The sequence below is a fragment of the Cervus elaphus genome, chromosome 27 (genome assembly GCF_910594005.1).
Source record: "Cervus elaphus chromosome 27, mCerEla1.1, whole genome shotgun sequence".
In the NCBI taxonomy this organism is placed as follows: Eukaryota; Metazoa; Chordata; class Mammalia; order Artiodactyla; family Cervidae; genus Cervus; species Cervus elaphus.
In genome coordinates, this window is record NC_057841.1 from 25,878,967 (window position 1) to 25,898,514 (window position 19,548).

The 19,548-nt window shown below is 42.1% G+C and overlaps 1 protein-coding gene across 3 annotated transcripts in view; it reads right to left on the reverse strand.

Annotated features, from left to right (window-relative positions):
- Positions 1-19,548, reverse strand: part of MAPRE2 (microtubule associated protein RP/EB family member 2) — a 177,996-nt gene that overhangs the window by 108,446 nt on the left and 50,002 nt on the right. The window contains exon 1 of one of the 3 annotated variants that reach the window (XM_043889423.1): positions 1,097-1,373. The exons of the other annotated variants lie outside the window; for them this stretch is intronic. Coding sequence (XP_043745358.1) covers positions 1,097-1,215 — 119 coding nt within the window. The 5' untranslated portion in view covers positions 1,216-1,373. Of the gene's footprint in view, positions 1-1,096; positions 1,374-19,548 lie in introns of those variants that run through there. 3 annotated transcript variants of the gene reach the window in all.

The following is a 19,548-nucleotide window of genomic DNA, read 5'->3' on the forward strand; positions in this document are numbered from 1 at the left end:
GATGCGTTTTAGGGGTATGTGTGCTCTGCCTCAGAGCGAAAGCATTGTTAGCGGTTATCAAGGTAGCATTTAAAAATAACTACCCCAGTACAAAAGAACTTCAGAGGAAATATGAGCGAAGCTATCAGTCTCCCTTCAAGTCTGGCCATGAGCTGCCTCAGATTCGAGCTGCATTCTCCATTACATTGTTATCCTTATCAAACAATGCAAACAATTTTAATGAGCTTATCTCCTAGAACATATTGCCAGATATGCTAATGTAAAAACGATGCCAACCGTACAGGCCGACTCATTAATCAAAAAGCTCACAATACAATGACCAAGATCAGTCTCATCCTCACATCAGACCTCAGCAAAATACCAGGAATTACCTTCCTACTGTAAATAAGAAGGGCGGGCTCCCCCACCCATGCGGAGGCCATAAACTCCTAAGAAAATGCACAAGGGCACCTAGTTCCTTTCAGGTCCATTGCGGTCCAATCTCTTTCTAATAAACCTTGGGTTCTATGGAGAAAATTTCGGTGAATGTCTGACACCGTGACCTCTGCTGTCAATCCTTGCACCAATCAGCGAGCAGAATTCTTACAAAGCTCCATCAATCTGGCGGTTCAACATCACAGACTGCAGCTTAATCTAGAGGATTCCATCTTTCCTGCACACACATACACACACACACACACACACACCAGGGCAAGCGCAAACCTTTTCCTCGCCCTCCTCCTGGTCTTTAGGCACAGCCTACCTCATGGTTCCTTTAAAAATCTAAAAAGGAAGGAGGAAAGGAAGTGCTCCGGCTTGTCTCCCTTTGGAGAGAAGGGGAAATTTTGCTTGCATTTTGAAATCAATGTGGAAGCAAAGAGATGGAGGGAGACCCCTTGCAGGCAGCAAACCTATTCACAAAATGCTTCCCATCTGCAATCGGGCAGCCTCCGTGCACACCCAACATGACACATGGAAACAGACAGCAAATAACCACAACCGCCTTTACAAACGGCCGTCTGCAGCCGGGGCCGGGGGCAGCGTCCGCTCCATTATATAACGGGCGGGTTTCCGCGCGCCCGCCCGCCCGCCGCCGCTCCCCGGCCAGCCCCAGTACCTGTAGGAACGCTCGCCGCGCACTGTGTGTTTCCGGAAAGGAATGATGGTCCCGTTATCCTGGATGATGTCGTTGTTGTTCTCGCCATTTGGGGACAGGGTTTGGGTCGGCCCGGGCATTGGCGCACTCCCGAGGGTGAGAACAAACCGCTGTGGGCTGGCTGGGGAGGAAGGTGGCTGTGTCTCGCCTTCCCGCTCACCCGCTCCTCGCGCAGACCGCGCCTGCCGCCTGCTCGCCGCTCGCAGCTCCCAGCTCGGCGCTCGGCTCCCGCCCCGCCCTCTCGCGGCCCGCCCTCCCGGCTGCTGACGTCAAAGCGCCGGCAGCAGCACCCTGGTCACGTGGCCCGGCCCGTCCCCATAGCAACCCGCTAACTCATCACCTCGCCTGGAATCGCGCTGGGCCGCTGCGCGACCATGCCGGCGGCTCCAGGCAGGCACCCGGGCCGGCCTACATCTGGCATGTAAAACCCCAGGCCACCCCTGGCCCCCCTCACTGACTCGCCTGGGTCTGAAAACCAGCTCTTCCTCTAACCATTTCCTTTCCAGCCCGAGCTCCCACTGCAGCTGCGTACACAAAAGAACGATTCAGGCTGAGGGGTGTGGGAGACCCTTTAACTCCTTCCATACCAAGTTCTTGTTCCATGAAAATTAAACTCAGTCTGGTTTCAGAAATATATAAGACGACCTGGTAGCCTGCTTCAAGAAAATTTATCAGACTAAGGGGTTAAAATTTCCAGGTTCCTCCCCGATTCTCCAAACAGCAGCAACCGCCTCCCCCAAAGCAACCCCAAACTTGAAAACTGAATAGGAAGCTCCATTTCCTTCTAATCAATATACCTTTACATTAATAATGAGAAAATCAAGAATTGCAAATGAAGATTTTCTGCACGAAAGAATCCCCAAAGGGAGGAGTTTTTTTTTTTTTTTTTTAAAGAACCACCATTTTAGAACATCATGGTTACCCAGGACCTCTCAATTCAAATTCTTACACTGCCTCCTGATACAGATAATTAAATCCTTGTCATGTATTTTATTTTCTTTGAATTAAACAAGTGAACATCCAATTTAGTATCTGGATGGAAACTCTCAACATTCAAGCTGCTCTGCATCATTGCTATGCATCTTTCAAATACATTGGCTATGAGACAGGTCCTATCGTTACTATCATCCCTAATTTAGAGATGAGTATACTAGTGAGATGAAGTAACTGGTGTGGCTGCTCAAGGTCACACAGTCAGGAAGCAGTGAGCTGGAAACTCAAGATGACATGCTTTTTATCAATGTGATTGGACAGTGGTGATGTGTGTTTAATGTGAACTCATAAATGTTATAGATCAAGGTAGGAATCAAGTACTTTATATACTGTCAACAGTGAAAGGACAACTGTGAATAGAATTGCTAGTGCAGTGCAAAGTCTATGGATTAGATTATAAACTCTGAACAGATTCCAGATGTGTCCAGTGCTTTCCTTCAGAGAGAAGAAGAGTTTGCCTTCAACTCATCAGAAGTGGTTCTCTGCTTATCAGAAGTGGTCTCTGATGTTTCCTGGGGTGGGTAAAAGTCAGAATAAATATATGTAGCAGAAAGTACTAGGCTTATGCCTTCCATTGTACAGCTTACCAGCTTTATTATTTTGTGATACAGATATTAAAATAAATAAAAATGCTGTCATTCCTGACAATTCTCTAGCATATTTCCCTGGTAATAAGCTATTTCTGGCATAAAGCTTCTAGAATTAGAATCAAATGGTTTACAACACAGATGGTAAGGATAATCTCAAATAAGGGGGGCATTTTTTCCTATTCTATCATCTCCTTTTAAACTATATTTTAATAATTTTATTTTCTACTTTTTCCAGTGAATTCACAGTGTAGAAGTTGATTCTTTCATCCATATCTCAGCTTACATGAGTATTTTTTATATATAATAAGGATCCAATTCTGACCTAAGTCTTAACAAGGTACATCAGATAAATATCTAAGTACAAGAGATACACAGCAAGCCTCACATTGCACAATGAACTAAAAGGGCATGAGAGTGTAGTTACTGCTACAAAGACCAACATTTCCTCCTACTATTTCTGTTACTTGACCCATGGCTGTCAATTTCCCTACTAATTAATTCCCCTTTGCAAAAGCTTCCCCTTTCTTTGGGGACAGTCTGAAGTGAAAAGGCAGAGTCTACAAATCAAATATTTAATGTTTTCAGCCGTCTCACTTGGGGCTCCTGAGGATAGCTTACTTTTCTATGATCCCATGTTTGAGTAACAAGTCACATAATTGGTATTATCACAGGGACTATGTTTGTCAGAATTTGAATGTAATATAGGTCATTCCACCAGGTAATTTCATGGAGAAAACTCTCCCACTGTTTTGAGGTTGTTCTTGAAGAAGAGGACTATGACCAGGAATTTGGGGGGATGGGCTGAAAGGGGAGCGGTAGTGAGGCAGGTGGAGGAGGTACCTAAGAACCCTTGTAAATCTTCCACTGGGGCAGTTCTGAACCACAGCACTACAAAGGGCCCCAGAGAGGCCCCAGAGATTTGTGATTACCCTCCAAGATGCAGGGGTAACAGGGGTAATAATTTGAAAATATTGAACAGATGTGTTTTCATTCCCCTCCCCATAAATCAGGTTACCTGGCAGCCATTCTCTTGTTTAGCCCCAGGAAGAAGGGGAAGGCACATTCCACTTTGGGAGGGAGAATGCTAGGATACAGGGAAAGCACAGACTCGGCAGGAAGAGGGAGGGGAGAGTACCCCCACCCCAAGGCTGGAAAGAAGCAGGTGAAAGTGAGAAAAAGCAGCATCTCCCATTTTCAGCTCCCTGAAGGGAGCCATTAGAGAGCTTTTGGCTTTGTTCTCAGCCTAAGGGACTTTCTTGAGCCTAAAGAGGCAAATGTCCCATTTGGGATTCTGGGAAGAGATGGCTTTTAAAGAGTGTCTCCCCAACACCTTCCTTCCCAATCAAGCTGCAGCCTCATCACACTAGAAAAATCAGTGGTTTGGTATGGTGAGGTAGGGTGTAGGAAAGAGGAGGACATCTAAAAGACTGAATATCCACCCAAGAGATGGAGTGCTCCAAAGATGGACTGAATCAGAAAAGGCTATACTTTGAACTGGCAATTTTAAATAAAACCTTTCATTTCCCATCTCCCTCAGCAGGGAAAAGAGAATCATACAGATTATAGAAAAAAGTAAACTAAAATGTCTGTGTACATCTGACTGTGGTTGAGGTTTTATCTTATGTACACAGGTGTACCAAAAATAAAATGTGTGCAGACCTAAATCTCCAGCTACCCCATGGAGAAATGGCTCCTCTTACCAAGCCCAGTGGATTGAAGTTGGGGCTCTGACAGACCTGGGTCCCCAGCTTGGTTTCACCACTTGCTGGCTATTTGATACTAACAAGTTACTCTGCATCTCTAAGATTTAGTTTCCTCATCTGTAAAGTAGGTGTAATAATACTGGTTTCACAGTGTTGCTGTGAAGGTTAAATTACATAATATATTATACTTGAAGCAACTGACACAGTGTCAGGCCTATAACAAATGCTCTTTAGTGGTAGATGCTATTTTTAAACAATAAGTTAAGCATACTCTAAAATGTGCATTCACTTAACACTTACGACTGGATTTCTTGTGTACTGGAAGCTGAAAACAAAAAGAAAAGTCCCAGGCTCTGTACTCAGGGAACTCAGAGTTGTGGGTGAACAAGATAAAATTATTTGCAATTATGACACAACGTGATGCCCTGATAATGGTATCAGACAGGCTGATATAGGGCCACAGAAGATGAGGGAATGGAATTCAAAGTGGAATTCCATTCCATTCAGAATGGAAACTGAAATAGGCCTGAAAAGTTTCCCCAAGGAGCTATTACCTAACCCTTGGATGAGTAATAATTATGACCTTTTTTGTTCCCTTTCTCTGTGCTACACAGAATGCATATATGTGCTCAGTTGTGTCCAACTCTTTGCGACCCCAAGGACTGTAGCCTGCCAGACTCCTCTGTCCATGGGATTTCCCAGGCAAGAATACTGGAGTGGGTTGCCATTTCTTTCTCCAAAACAGAATATAAGATCCCTTAGGGAGGGTTCTTCAACTGTTCTGTTCACTACTATATCTTCAGTGCTTAGAATAAGGCCTAGCATGCAATAGACACTACATGAATACATAATTCATTTATTCAACAAACATCTGATTTGATTCTCACAATAACCCTAGAGATGAAGTCGAGACTCAAATAGTAAATGCAACTTATCCAGGATATCTTGGCCCCACAGTTGACATGCTTCTCCTCTAGGCTGTACTATTATTTAAAACAGGAATGGCAGGACTTCCCTGGTGGTCCAGTGGTTAAGAATCCAGCTTCCAATGTGGGGGATGCAGGTTCGATCCCTGGTCAGGGAACTAAGATCCCACATGCCTAGGGGCAACTAAACCCATGAGCTACGAGAAGAGCCCATGCACTGCGATGAAGACCCAGCACAGCCAAAAAAACATTTTTTAATTTTTAAAAATTAAAGGAGGAATGGCAGTGTAGAGGGGGAAACTAAGGGCTCCTCAAGCAGATACGCTTAGATTCACAGGTAGGAAAGGGTGTGATGTCCCAGGGAGATAGCAAGTTGTTCAGTGGGGATGGAGAACAGAGTACACAGTGGCAGGGGCCAGAGTGGGATGCAGGAGGGGCTGTGGCCAAGCTAAGAAGCTTGACCTTCACTTTGAAGATGTTTTGGAACCATGAAGTGCTTGAGGAAGGAACTTCACGGTGACATTTGCATATCAAGAAAGTCTGATGTTACAGTAGTATAGAAGACACGTTGGAGATTTAAATGCATCAAACAGTGACCAAGGCCTAAACTTAGGAGCCAAGGGGCTGCAGAAGCAAGCCCAGATTTGAGATATTCAGAGGCAATGACTGCCATGATTTGCCAGACTAACTGATTGCGGGCATGGATGTTGATGAGAATTAAGGGTGGGCTGCGAAGGAGAAAGATATTTCTAGTGAATCCTAAGCTTATGGCTTAGGTGACCAAGTGGATAACGGTTATCATTCACCAAGACGGGAAATAACAGATTGAATTGTCTTCTGGAAGAAAGAGTCTCCTAGTGTGTTTTGGCCCTAGAGAAGTGCCAACAGGACATCTGAGTGGAGACAATGAGGGGTCACCAGGCTTCACACACAGCAGGTGTTCACTATGTATTCAATTTTTTTTTAATTTATTGAAGGATAATTGCTTTACAGAATTTTGTTGTTCTCTGTCAAGCCTCAACATGAATCAGCCATAGGTATACATGTATCCCCTCCCTTTTGAACCTCCCTCCCATCCCCCTCCCCACCCCACCCCTCTAGGCTGATACAGAGCCCCTGTCTGAGTTTCCTGAGCCAGACAGCAAATTCCCGTTGGCTGTCTATTTTACACGTGGTAATGTAAGTTTCCATGTCACTCTTTCCATACATCGCACCCTTTTTTCCCTTCTCCCCATAAGTCTATTCTCTATGTCTGTTTCTCCATTGCTGCCCTGTAAATAATTTCTTCAGAACCATTTTTCTAGATCCCATATATGTGCATTAGAATATGATATTTACCTTTCTCTTTCTGACTCACTTCACTCTGCATAATAGGTTCTAGGTTCATCCACCTATCAGAACTGACTCAACTGTGTTCCTTTTTATGGCTGAGAAATATTCCATTGTGTATATGTACCACAGCTGCTTTATCCATTCATCTGTTGATGGGCATCTAGGTTGCTTTCATGTTCTAGCTATTGTAAATAGTGCTGCAATGAACAATGGGATACATGTGTATTTTTCAACCCTGGTTTCCTCAGGGTACACTACATATTCTTGAATAAGGGAACATGTGGGCCTTTGATGTATATGTTTGACTTGGAGATACAGATGATCTGCAGGAAATGATCTTATGGGTGATCACTAAAGCCGAAGATGTGGATGCCCTTCACTCAGGGAGAGAGACAAGGCCTCGGATGGCACTGTGAAAGCTGAGTGATGAACAAGAAGCCTGCAAAGAGATGGGAAAGGGTTTTGCCTGATGGGGCCAATCCCAAGAAGGAGTGGTTTCACTGAGCCCAGGGGAGAAGTGGGTATCAGAGAGAAAGGAGGTGACTCTAGGGCCAAACATTACAGGAAGTTTGAATCAGATAAGGGCAGAGAAGTGTTGACTGGATCTGATAAGGCATTCTCAAAGGTATTTTTTTAGAGGTTGTATTTCAGATCAGACCCATCAAGGATTACTGAAGAAAATAAGGAAATCTTCAACAAGTAGGGAAACCTTAATTGTTAGCAAGATGGATAATGAGGTGATATTAAATTAAGGATCATGTATTTAATATCAGCAACTAACTAGCGTCAGCAAGTATTTGCACTAAAAAGCTCTCATCAATATTAGAGGGGCCGATGTGTTCATTAATGAGCACTTGTTAGGCACCAGATGAACTGATCCTGCCTCAACCCACCCTCCCCTCCAAAAGGCAAACAAATATTTCAGATGCATGTTTGGAGAGCAGGATTACTAAGGCAGACCCAGCAGACACAGAGCCAGAGCAATGAGCAAAAAAGGAAACCAGCCGCTGTCCCCGTCCACAGGCCCAATCAAGGAAGATGGAGCTGGGCACCAACCCAGATTTTAATTTTCCAAGCTCCTGGGTTATAGCACAGCCCCGTTTCTCTTGAGAGTTAGGCCAGCAAGCACCGATAATTGCATCTTGGCAGAAATCATTGTCTCTCTACTTCTCCAACATGTGAGATTCATCTAAAACAGGGACTTTGCATTGCCTTGGTTTTGAGAAATCCAACAGGAGAGAAGATATGAAATCATTAACCAGGAATCCCAATTCCATCCCCACAGTACCTACTCATCACAAATGCCTTTTCTAAGTTAAAATGTGTTCACTGAAGCTGATAATCACTGCTGTCAAAGGCATTAACAGCTGTCACACCACCTTCGATGGGGGGGCTTCCTTAGATTGTTATCACCCCTGAATACAGACAGAAGATTCCACTTAGCAGTCACCACTGCTGCCCTGGGACAAGTAATTTCTCCCATGTGTATGTCTTGGGATTTTCCAGTAGGGAATGGCAGGGACAGGTTATCAATCGGTAGCTTAAAATATATTCCACACCCAAACGAGAGCAGTGAATAAATACATGATTGGCTAGCCAGTGGTGCTGGCCCTGAAATTACATTGGTGGCATAGAGGTGTACTTGAGAGTGGTTCTTGTTTGTTACTTTAACCTTGAAGCATAGAAGATTTTATTCATTCTTCCTTTAGATCTGATGAGAATTCTATAATATGCCTATGCCTTCTGACTTTTAGTGATAGCATTTTATTTAAGAAAATTTGGTAACTATTTTTCCCCCAGATGAAGAAAGTCCTCCTTCAAAACCAACCTGAACAGGTGGGCTCCTCCAGGACTGACTTTGGAAGTTACGTGTCTTTGCAGATTATTTATCAGTCACACTGATAGCTATGCCGATATACTCACAAGGCAGAATTTTGCAAGTCTCTTTCCTCTTTGCTAGTAAAATAGTTTTCTGTAATGTCAAAACACAGAAGGTGCCGCTGCTTAAGAGAAGATTTCTCTGTGTGTTGGAATTGCTTTCTAATTTGCTTTTCCTTGGATTTTCTCAAGGTTGGACTTAATTTTTATGGAATAACTCATAAAACATGATGGGAACTCAATTTACAAACTTGCAGAACATTATGATTTCTGTAATCAATCAAATCTGTGCAATGTGAGGTTTCATTCTATTAAATAAAAATGTGCTTTTGAATTATACCATCTGGTTAAATTTAAGAGCTTTAAATATGTTTTCTATAAAAATACAATGTGAGAAATGTTATAATTGAAGAATGTATTAAGTATCACCAGAATATAGAAAAGAAAGCAACCTTGCCTGGAGAGACAGGGCAAGCTTCACCAAGGTAGTGATATTGGTATTGGGCCTCAAACAGTCAACACATTTATTGAGGACCTACTATGCGCTAGGAACAACAGGTGCTTAAGAGACAGAAATTGACAAAAGTTAGCAAAATTCTCTGCCCTTGTGAATCTTATACTTGAGTGCATTTTATGGGGTGGGAGGGTAGTTGTAGGAGATGAGGTCAGAAAGATCACGGAGGGAGAAGAATGCACAGAGCTCTGAACAGCCATTGTGAAGACTTTGGCTTAAAAACCAAAGTTAGCAGCATTACTTAGTAGTAAGGTTCACAATGTCTATTGACACAGACCTGGAATTCTCTCCAACGACAATCACCGCAAAAACAGCAATTCCTAATGTTTGTTGGGTACTTTTTAAGGACCAAGTGCTACGTTTTAATTGGGTGGGTGTTTTAATCCTCACAGAAACTTATGAAGAAAGGGCAATTTTACATCTCATTTGTCAGAGGAGGCAGCCAGTTAAATAACTTATCCAGATCATCAGCTAGGAAGTGGCAAAGCTGGACGTGGACCCACCTGCCAGGTGTCCAAGCCAGCATTCTTATTCACGAAGTGAGGCTGCCTTCCACTAGGGTCTGATAAAATCTGGGTGCAAAAATGCAGAATCTAGGGATAAGGCAGCAGAAGGATGTAGAAGCAAGAGAAGGTAGATAGCTGCCCTCAAGGCAGCTCAGTCTAGGGAGCAAGGAGGTAACGGTGGAAAAGAGCAGAGGCAGAGAAAACAGCGCGGGGGTGGGGGCGGGATGAGAGAGCAGTATTCACGGGAGAAAGGGATGAAAGACGCAGAAGGATAGGAGTTGTAAACTATGGTTAAGGAAAAGGAAGATGGAGGGGGAGGGAGAGAGACCCGAAGATTAGGGGTTAACAGTGTATGTGATTAATAGGGGAAATGAAGTTTCTTCCCTTTTTTTATAGCAACTAACTTTTTTTCTGAGTAAGCCCCAGCTATCAATACACACTTTTCTCATATCTTTGGATAGGCATTTTTTGCTTTTGTTTCCAAAGCTAAAATCTGTTTTCATTTTCACTAGGCTAAGACTGTGATAATTCAACGGTCCAGCTCTAGACACGCCTCTTTGAATGTTCTCACTGAAATGTGTCCATGCTCAAGTTCATGCAATTCCTTTATTTCCTTCCCCTATTTTATTTCCACATTTGAACAAAACACATCTTGTTGAACTGACTGGGTAGTACAACTGAAAAAGGATAAAAGTCTTCTCGAGCTCAGTTGAGTGGCAAAGGAAAGGCAGAGACGCTAAGTACCATTTAGCAAGTAAATTATCTTCCAGAAGGCTCATGAGCTTTCAAGAGATGATTTGCTTAGGGCTCTCAAAAGTCAATCAACCTACAGAGCTTTATTTCTGACTTTGATATTAACAAGCAGCAACAGAATAAAGAGACTCCTTAATATAAATACAAAGCCAAGTTGGAGGGATGGGAAGACAGGAGTTCAAACCATTGGCCTTCAGAGTTTCAGACCTACTCGGGACCCAGGCCACCAATGACAGGGGCATGGGGAGGAAGGGTCTTCCTGAGTCTGGGGCTTCTCTGTCAAGGCGGGTGCACACGGGGGTGGAACGACAGCTTATGGGTGGTTCCTCAACAGCGTGTCAAGGGAACATGAGGCCAACAGCTGGGAAGCAGTGTGAGTAATGGAAGAGAAATTCCCCCATTTCTGACCTCATTCGAATAAAATTTTTAAAAAGAAAATTAAAGAAGCTTGCTTCATTAAAAGAGAGAGAGAATGCAACTGGAAATCATGAAATAAGATTTAAGTTTCCATCAGAAATGTTTTAACTAGCACTTGTGTTCTGTTTACTACAGAGCTCATAATGCCAAGTATCTTCATATCCTCAGTTCACGCTCACTATCGGATGTGAGCATGAGGGGTCCAGCGACAGAAGATAGTACATGAAAGCATAAAGGATCGCTTTCAAAAAGAGTCTATTTAATTTCTATGTGAAGGATCCAGACCCTTAGCAAATCCAAACCAGTCCTACTCTTAACATACAGGGAGCCACAATGAGTTAACAGTCAGCTGAGAGAGCTAGATCGATTCTTGCGATTAACTGCTCACATAGCCTACTTTTCACACCCTCCCCCAAAGCCTCATCTCCAGTCTCTTCAGTGAGGATGCTATCAGCCTTCAAAGAGGCGGCAATAGAATCAATGTGAATGAGGCATAATGGCATGCCGTGCAAAAAGCATGTCTAGTGCATTTTTATTATTTCTGTCTTCCCCTCCTTCTTCTGGGAACTACTCCCTCAAACCTTGTGATTCTAGTAGAGCTTGCCAATTATAATATTCCATCCTCCTGGACCTAAAGATTGGTTCAGAGTTAGGTCTGTGACCCAATCCAGGTCACTGAATAGATCTCTAGGATTAAAAAAAAAAAAAATTACAGCTGCAGTGAGTATGTGTTTGAGGAGGGTTTGGGGAGATGGTATCTTCCTTACTGAAGACAGCACTTGAGAATTAATACAGTATATTGTTAGGCAATAAAAATAACAGGCATCCAAATCAGAAGGGAAGAAGTAAAACTGTCACTATTTGCAGATAGCATGATATTGTTATCTGCATGATAGCATGATATTCGACTCCACCAAAAAACTGTTAGAACTAATAAATTCAGAAAAGTTGCAGGATGCAAAATCAATATACAAAAGCCTGTTGCATTTCTATACATTAATAACGAACTGTTTAAAAATATAATCCTACTATAATTGCATCAAAAATAATAAATAAAGGAATACATTTAGTCAAGGAGGTGAAAGATGTGTACATTGAAAAGTATGATAAAAGAAATGGAAAGAATTAAAGAATACACAAATAAATGTAAAGATATTCCAGGCTCATGGATTGGAGGAATATTGTTAAAATGTCCATACTACCCAAAGCAATCTGCAGAGGCAATGCAATCCCTGTCAAAATTCCAGTGACATATTTTACAGAAATAAACAATCCTAAAATTTGTATGAAACCACAAAAGACCCAAAATAACCAAAGCAATCTTGAGAAAGAAGAACAAAGCTGGAGGCATGCTTCCCAATTTCAAATATCATCCCAAAGCTATAGTAATCATGGCATGCTACAGTCCATGGGGTTGCAAAGAGTCAGACACAACTTAGAAACTGAACAACAACAAATAGTAATCAAGACAGTACAGTATTGGTATAAAAAGATTCAAAGATCAGTGGAAGAGAACATATAACCACAAACATATATGGTCAATTAACTTACACAAAGGAGGCAAAAATACACAATAGGGAAAGACAGACTGTCTTAAATGGACAGTCTTGGGGAAACTGAGTAGCTACATGCAAGAGAATGGAACTACATCATTATCTTATGCTATAAATTAAAATTAACTTAAAATGGATTAAAGACTTGAACCTAAGGCCTAAAACTATAAAACTCTTATAGGAAAACATAGGCAGTAAGCTCCTTAACATTATTCTTGGTGGTGATTTTTTTAATTTGACTCCAAAAACAATGGCAACAAAAGTACAAGTAAGTGGGACTGCATCAACCTAAAAGACTTCTACACGAGAGAGGAAACCATCAACAAAATGGAAAGGCAACCTATCAAATGGGACAAAATACTTATAGATCAATATCCAAAATGTATACAGAACTCACACAACTCAACAGGAAAAAAACTAGTAATATGGGTTTAAAAAACGGGCAGAGGATCTGAAAAGACATTTTTCCAAAGACATACAGATGACCAAGAGGTACATGACACAATGCTTACCATCACTAATCACTCAGTTCAGTTCAGTTCAGTAGCTCAGTCGTGTCCGACTCTTTGCGACCCCATGAATCGTAGCACGCCAGGCCTCCTTGTCCATCACCAACTCCTGGAGTTTACTCAAACACATGTCCATCGAGTTGGTGATGCCATCCAGCCATCTCATCCTCTGTCGTCCCCTTCTCCTCCTGCCCCCAATCCCTCCCAGCATCAGGGTCTTTTCCATTATTAGGGAGCAAATCAAAACCACAATAAGATATCACCTCACTCTTGTTAGAATGGCTATCAAAAAAATAAGAAAGTGTTGGTGACAATTTGGAGAAATGGGAACCCATGTGCACTATTGGGGGAAAAGTAAAATTTGTGCAGCCACTATTATAAACAGTATGGAGTTTCCTCAAAAAATTAAAAACAGAACCACCATGTTTCACGCATGCTAAGTCGCTTCAGTTGTGTCCTACTCTTTGTGACCCCTTGGACCATAGCCCACCAGGATCCTCTGTCCATGGGGTTCTCCAGGCAAGAATACTGGAGTGGTTTGCCATGCCCTCCTCCAGGGGATCTTCCTGAACCAGGGATCGAACCCGTATCTCTTTCCGCTCCTGCCTCGCAGACAGATTCTTTACTGCTGAACCACTGTTAAAGCCCCAGAATCACCATGTGATCTAGCAATTACACTCTGGGTATTTATCTGAAGGAAAAAAAAAAAAACTAACTCAAAAAGATATGTGCATCTCCATGTTTACTGCAGCATTATTTACAGTTGCCAAAATATGGAAGTAGCCTAAGTATTCATCAACAGATGAAAGGATAAAGAAAAGTGGTACACACACACACACACACACACACACACACACACTCCAGCCATAAAGAAGAAGAAAACTTTGCCATTTACGACAACATGGATAGACTTTATGGGCATTATGCTAAGTGAAATTAGTCAGGCAGAGAAAGACAAATGCCATTTAATCTCAATTATCTGTGGAATCAAAAAGTAACAACCACAAATCCAAACTCATAGGCACAAAGAACAGATTAGTGGTTGCCAGAGGTGGGGGGTAAGGGGTCTATAAAATGGGTGCAGGGTGTCAAAAGGTACAAACTTTCAGTTGCAAAATAAATAAGTCCTGGGGATGTAATATAGGACTCATTTTATGTGTAATAACGATGCACAGAGTTAATAATACTGCATTGTATATTTGAAAGTTGCTAAGAGAGTAGATCTTAAAAGTTCTCATCACACGAAAAAAAATTGCAACGTTGTGGTGATGAATGTTAAATCTTGTCATAATATGTACAAATATTGAACTGCTATGTTGTACACTTGAAACTAGTATGTTATATCAACTATATCTCAATTTAAAAACAAAGTGTAGCATAAATTGTACATTTACTAGATTTGCACAGAAGTGAAAAGTGGTCATGGTTTGGGTTAATATAGACTTGGATTTGAAATCAGATCCGGTTGATCCAGTTACAAGTTGAGTAGCCTTGGACAATCGCTTTCCCCAGCCTCAGCTTCTTCATCCATAAATTGGGGGTACTAAGATTTACAAAGCAATATTTTGAGATATAAAGCTCTGAAGGTTCCCACTTTGTCCACTGGGACCATAATTTTTGACACTCTTCCCTTCCAGAGGTTGGATCTATTTCTTTTCCGCTTGAATCTGGACAGGCCCTGTGGCAGCTTTGAGCAATAGATTTTGGTAAAAATTATGCCAACCAGTTCATAGTCTAGACCTTATAATGACAGGCAGCTGCTGTCTTGGACTCTTGGAAGCCACATGCCCTGTAGGAAGGAAGTTCGGCTACCCCGGGACTACCATGCTGTGGGAAGGACAAGCCCTGCACAGAGGCCCCAGAGGAGGAGACCATGGGGAGGAGGGGGGTGGGGAGTGACAGTGACCCTGCAGAGGTCCGTGCCTCCAAACATGTGGCTGAAGACACCTCCTTCAGATCCAGCCACCACACCTAAAGGTGACCTACTATGCGGAGCAGAGGTAAGTTGCCCAGCCAAGACCTTCCTTAACTCCTGATTCATAAAACCATGAGCTCTAACAAAGATGGTTCAGTTAATGAGTTTTGGGGTAGTCTGTTACAAAGTAATAGATAATGCCATCCTGTTGATTCTCTATTTCTGCATGAGGAGTCACCCCAAAACTCAGCTGGTTAAAACAACAGCAATCATTTTACTATCTTCTGTTATTCTGGAGGCTGTCTGGGCTCAGCTGGGTGGTTTTCAGTCTCTCTCAAACAGCTGTAATTAGAAGTGGCTGACTACTGAAGTCATCTTAGTAGTTCCTCGGTCTCACAATTGGAGGTTGATGTTTCACTTGGGACCTCAGCTGGAGCTCTGGCTGAATACCCACACCATCTTTTCATGTAGGCTGGGCTCCCTCACAACACAGCAGCAAGACAGAAGTTAATGGCAGATTTTAGTCTTCTCACAGACCATAACTTGGTCCTACTTCTCCGGTCAAGGCAACCAGTTAAGTCCATCAAGATTCAAGAGGAAGGCATGCTGACTTCACTGATACACTCAACGGGAGAAATGTCAATATCACACCGTAGGGAAACACATGGATGTGGAGTGGCAGCCAGCTTTGGGAAAGGCATTCAGCCACACACACCCTGTTTCATCTTCTTACCCGCTGTTTTCTCAGTATGGGGTTGCTATTGTAGGAATTCCAGGGAAGAAAAGAATCAGGGCTCAAGTACTCAAGTTTCAAAATAGACTTTTAATCCTATGGCAGACAGGATAACCTGACGAAGTTTGTGAACCTCAAAAGTCTGATTTTCAATGATCAAAATTTCAAGACCCTTGAATAACTCAGAACATAAATTTCATGCCATCAGCCATCAGACCTGTGACTAGTTGGAAACATTTGAGGTGGAGGCTGGTGAGCATCCCTAAGAGGAATCCTATCCTCTCTCCTTTCCCCAGCCATACCCCAAGCCAGGTTGGGAATTTACAAATAGAGGGAAATTGTCCCTTCTCTTTAAAAAAAAAATTTTTTTTTAATTAAAAAAATTTTTGGCTACACCACAAGGCATGTGGTATCTTAGTTCCTGATCAGGGATCAAACACATGCCCCTTGCATCAGGCATGAGGAGTCTTAGCCACTGTACTGCCAGGGAAGTTCCCAGCCTGTCCTTTTTCATACCTGGAGGCTTGAGGGATGACAAAGCCACACAGAAGTTCCTGACTCACTACAACACAGGGACAGGAGGGGACAGATACTGGTGAAGGGTTTGGGGTGATACCAATATTTCTGCAAAGCTGCCAAATATTTCTGGGGAAAGAGGGAGAACAAATCTGACCCCATGCGGGTAGGGACGGAAAGATCAGCAGAAAAGAACCGGCCTGTGTACTGACCAGCCAGTTTTCTTGAGGACAGCTGCCATGAGAGCAACTCAAAAAACATCAAATCTCCCCTCAGGTTTCCAGAAGTACCTCGTAAAACTGTGGTGTGGTGTCTGTAGTCCTCGCCGCATTCTCTCACTTACTCCAGAAGGCAGAAGCAGAAATTAGGTTGGTGCCATTGGTTTGGACAATTTACAGTGCGTTTAACCAGGAAGATTCTCCCCTACTGTGCTCTCTCTGTCTCCACATCTTCTGCTTGAACCGGACCCAAATCTAGCACTGACTTTTGAGTCCTCAGCATCTGCCCACCTTCTTGCCCTGCTTTCTGATGTAGTCATTAACCTGTTCATTTCACAACGTGTCACGTGTGCCCCTCCCTCCCCTCTCCCACTCCTGACACCCCACTGCAGACATCACGCCTGGCTCGAGAGACTCTGTAGGCGTTTTCTTGCTTTCTGATGCTCCTCTCAGTGCTGCTGACAAACCGCCATGAGATCTATCTTTCCGCCCTTCTTTTTCAAAAACCTTCAGTGGCTCCTTATCGCTTTCAGGATGAAAATTCCACATTTCACTTTTGTCACTTAAGGCTCTGACTATTACCCTTGGAAATATGTCCATCACCACATATGGTGAGAATGGAATTTAACCTGGTTAACTTTAACTGGAAATGCTAGTTCTGCCTTCTGGTATCAGCAGAAAAAAAGACTTCCTCTGCATGAAATTAGCAGAGAAGCATGTAAATGTTCTGATGGTGAATTCTTTACAAATGTTCCTATAGAAACAGATTTTTCCATCTGATTATCGTATTGGACTAGGTTCAGTGTGACTGCAAGACCTTGAAGCTATCACTTTAAAACAACTCAGCTTGCTTCATCACGGAGCTCAGAAGAGGAGAGAAGCTCGGTCAGATGAATTATGATGTCAATGTAACCATATCTGAGCTGTCCTTGCAGAGTCCCTATCTATCCAAGACAAGGAGAGAGAGCCAGGAACATTCAGCTACCGCCATCTCACCCTCACAACTGCTCTGACTATTCAGATTACATCACTAACATCCTAACATCCAAACCATGGCTTTCAGCAAATCAAAATATCAGCTTAAAAAATTCATGAGGCCATTATTGCTGAGAAGAAATGAAGAATCGTAGCGTTGCTGTTTCCTACCGCTGGTGAGAACAGTTTCGGTTCCTCGGAGGATAAGTTCTGAGGCTGGATGACAGGTCCAAAAAAAGTCTCTCTGGCTGGTCATTTACATTTGGACACAGCCTGTTCAACAGCAGCCTCAGATTCTGCACGCAAAACACTCAACTCGGGGCGAAGTAAATCCTTCCACAAATGGCCTCCTCCCACATTTGCAATACTTGGGGAGAGTTCCTGAAGTTTGGACACAGAGCTGTGGAGCAGAGCCAGTAAACTTCACAGCAGTTATGAAACAGCTGCAAATCCATGCTTATGTCATGCGCTGTACAAATACTACATTAAGGACACTCAGATCAAGAGAAGAAATATGGCTTTGCTAGTGTTAAAGCAAGATGCTTGATTTCGACTCAGAAGGCTTTTAAGAATACATAGTGAGTTGTAGTAGGAAAAATGAAAAGTAATCTAATGTCTAACAATTAAAATTGATCAAATAACCCAAGAGTAGAATATTTTTGCAGCTATTAATTTAAAAAATTAATTAAATTAATTAAATTAAATTAATTAAAAAAAAAGAATAACCTCCAGTGTTTCCTAATTATGTGGTTCTCAAATGTATTATTAATCTGTATTACTTTTATTTTCTCCATTTCCCCACCTCCAAGCCAAAGAATCACTTCCTTCCATCCTTTAATTCATCACCCTAGCCATTTACAAGATGGAGGGAAAAAACCCAACTGCAACCCAAAACAAAAAGAAGTTGTCCAAACTCTCAGAGCTTCTTCACACTTATTTTATCTGGAAAAAGACAGTGCCTGATAGTGATGAGTGATGCTGCTGTCCATAATATTGCCTGTGGTATAAAGCAATATACCACCTTGGCCTTCCCAGGTAACTCAGTGGTAAAGAATCTGCCTGCAATGCAAGAGATGAGGGTTGGATCCCTGGGTCAGGAAGATCCCCTGGAGAAGGAAATGGCAACCCACTCCAGTATTCTTTTTTCTTTTTTTTTTCCACTCCAGTATTCTCACCTGAGAAAACCCATGGACAGAGGAGCCTGACAGGCTATAGTCCATGGGGCTGCAAAAGAGTCGGACATGACTTAGCAACTAACAACAACATAAAGAAAGATACGAAATTTACTGAAGAGACCTTTTCCTGATTCCTTTTGAGTGTCAATCAGGCAAATGTAAGAGCCAGATTTTCTGTTTGATTTTGCACATGATTATAATTCTCTCCAAAACGGGAAATGGAGGTTAAGTGAACTTTTGGATCCTGTCTCACAGATCTTACTTAGTAAATTTCATTAATCTTGAGTTTCTTGTTTCCATTTGCTAAAGAAAAGCAAGTTACATGGTTATCAGTAAAACTGAAGTATGTTTATTTGTATAAAATGCTTTGTTCTACTGCAGTCTGAAAAATGTGGCAATTATAGTCAAAAGCTTTCAGTAAATAACTGCAGTGGATACTCCACAACTGTGGTGAGGTCAGAATGTGAATGAAGAAAGAGAGACCTGGAGAGTTCATAATTTACAAAGTGGTTTGAAAAGATCTCTGTCCTTCCCAGCTTCACATTAAGTAAGGGTTTAAAAACCTTTAGTAAATAGGACTAAGCCCAGGCAGATGCTAAAATCCCAGTTCAGAACAGGATTAGAAATTAGGTAGCAGAACAGGATTAGAAACTTGTCCAAAACTGAACAAATATTCTGAGTCCTGGGACTTTGAGAGCTTCTAATGTAACAAAATGTGAGCACTTTCTTTCTGCCACAAATCAAATCACTGAAAGAAATATGATAGAGCCAGTACACACACTTCACCTGACACATCAATTCTTGGTTGTCCATAGGAAAGTTTTGACCCAAAGTGATGTTATTATTCATTACTGCAGCCTACATTGGCTCTTATTATAATATATTTGACATTTATGATTAAATAAAAATATTTGAGTTATATTCTTATGATAAATATTTCACCATATTATAAATATCACCAGATAAAATGCTACATTTTCACTTTTCAGCTAGCCTGGAGACATACAACTGGGTAAGAGACAGCAAGGTAACAGTAAGTTTAAAATAAGTATATTATCCTGGGTACCATTTTGTCAGTAGCTTCAGTATATATTACCTTGTGAAGAATGAAAATATTATATATATTTGCTTCACTCCTTTTTAAAAACCTGTCCTGTTCAAATAACTACCCAACCATCAAATCCTATCAACTCTTCTCAGATTGCCT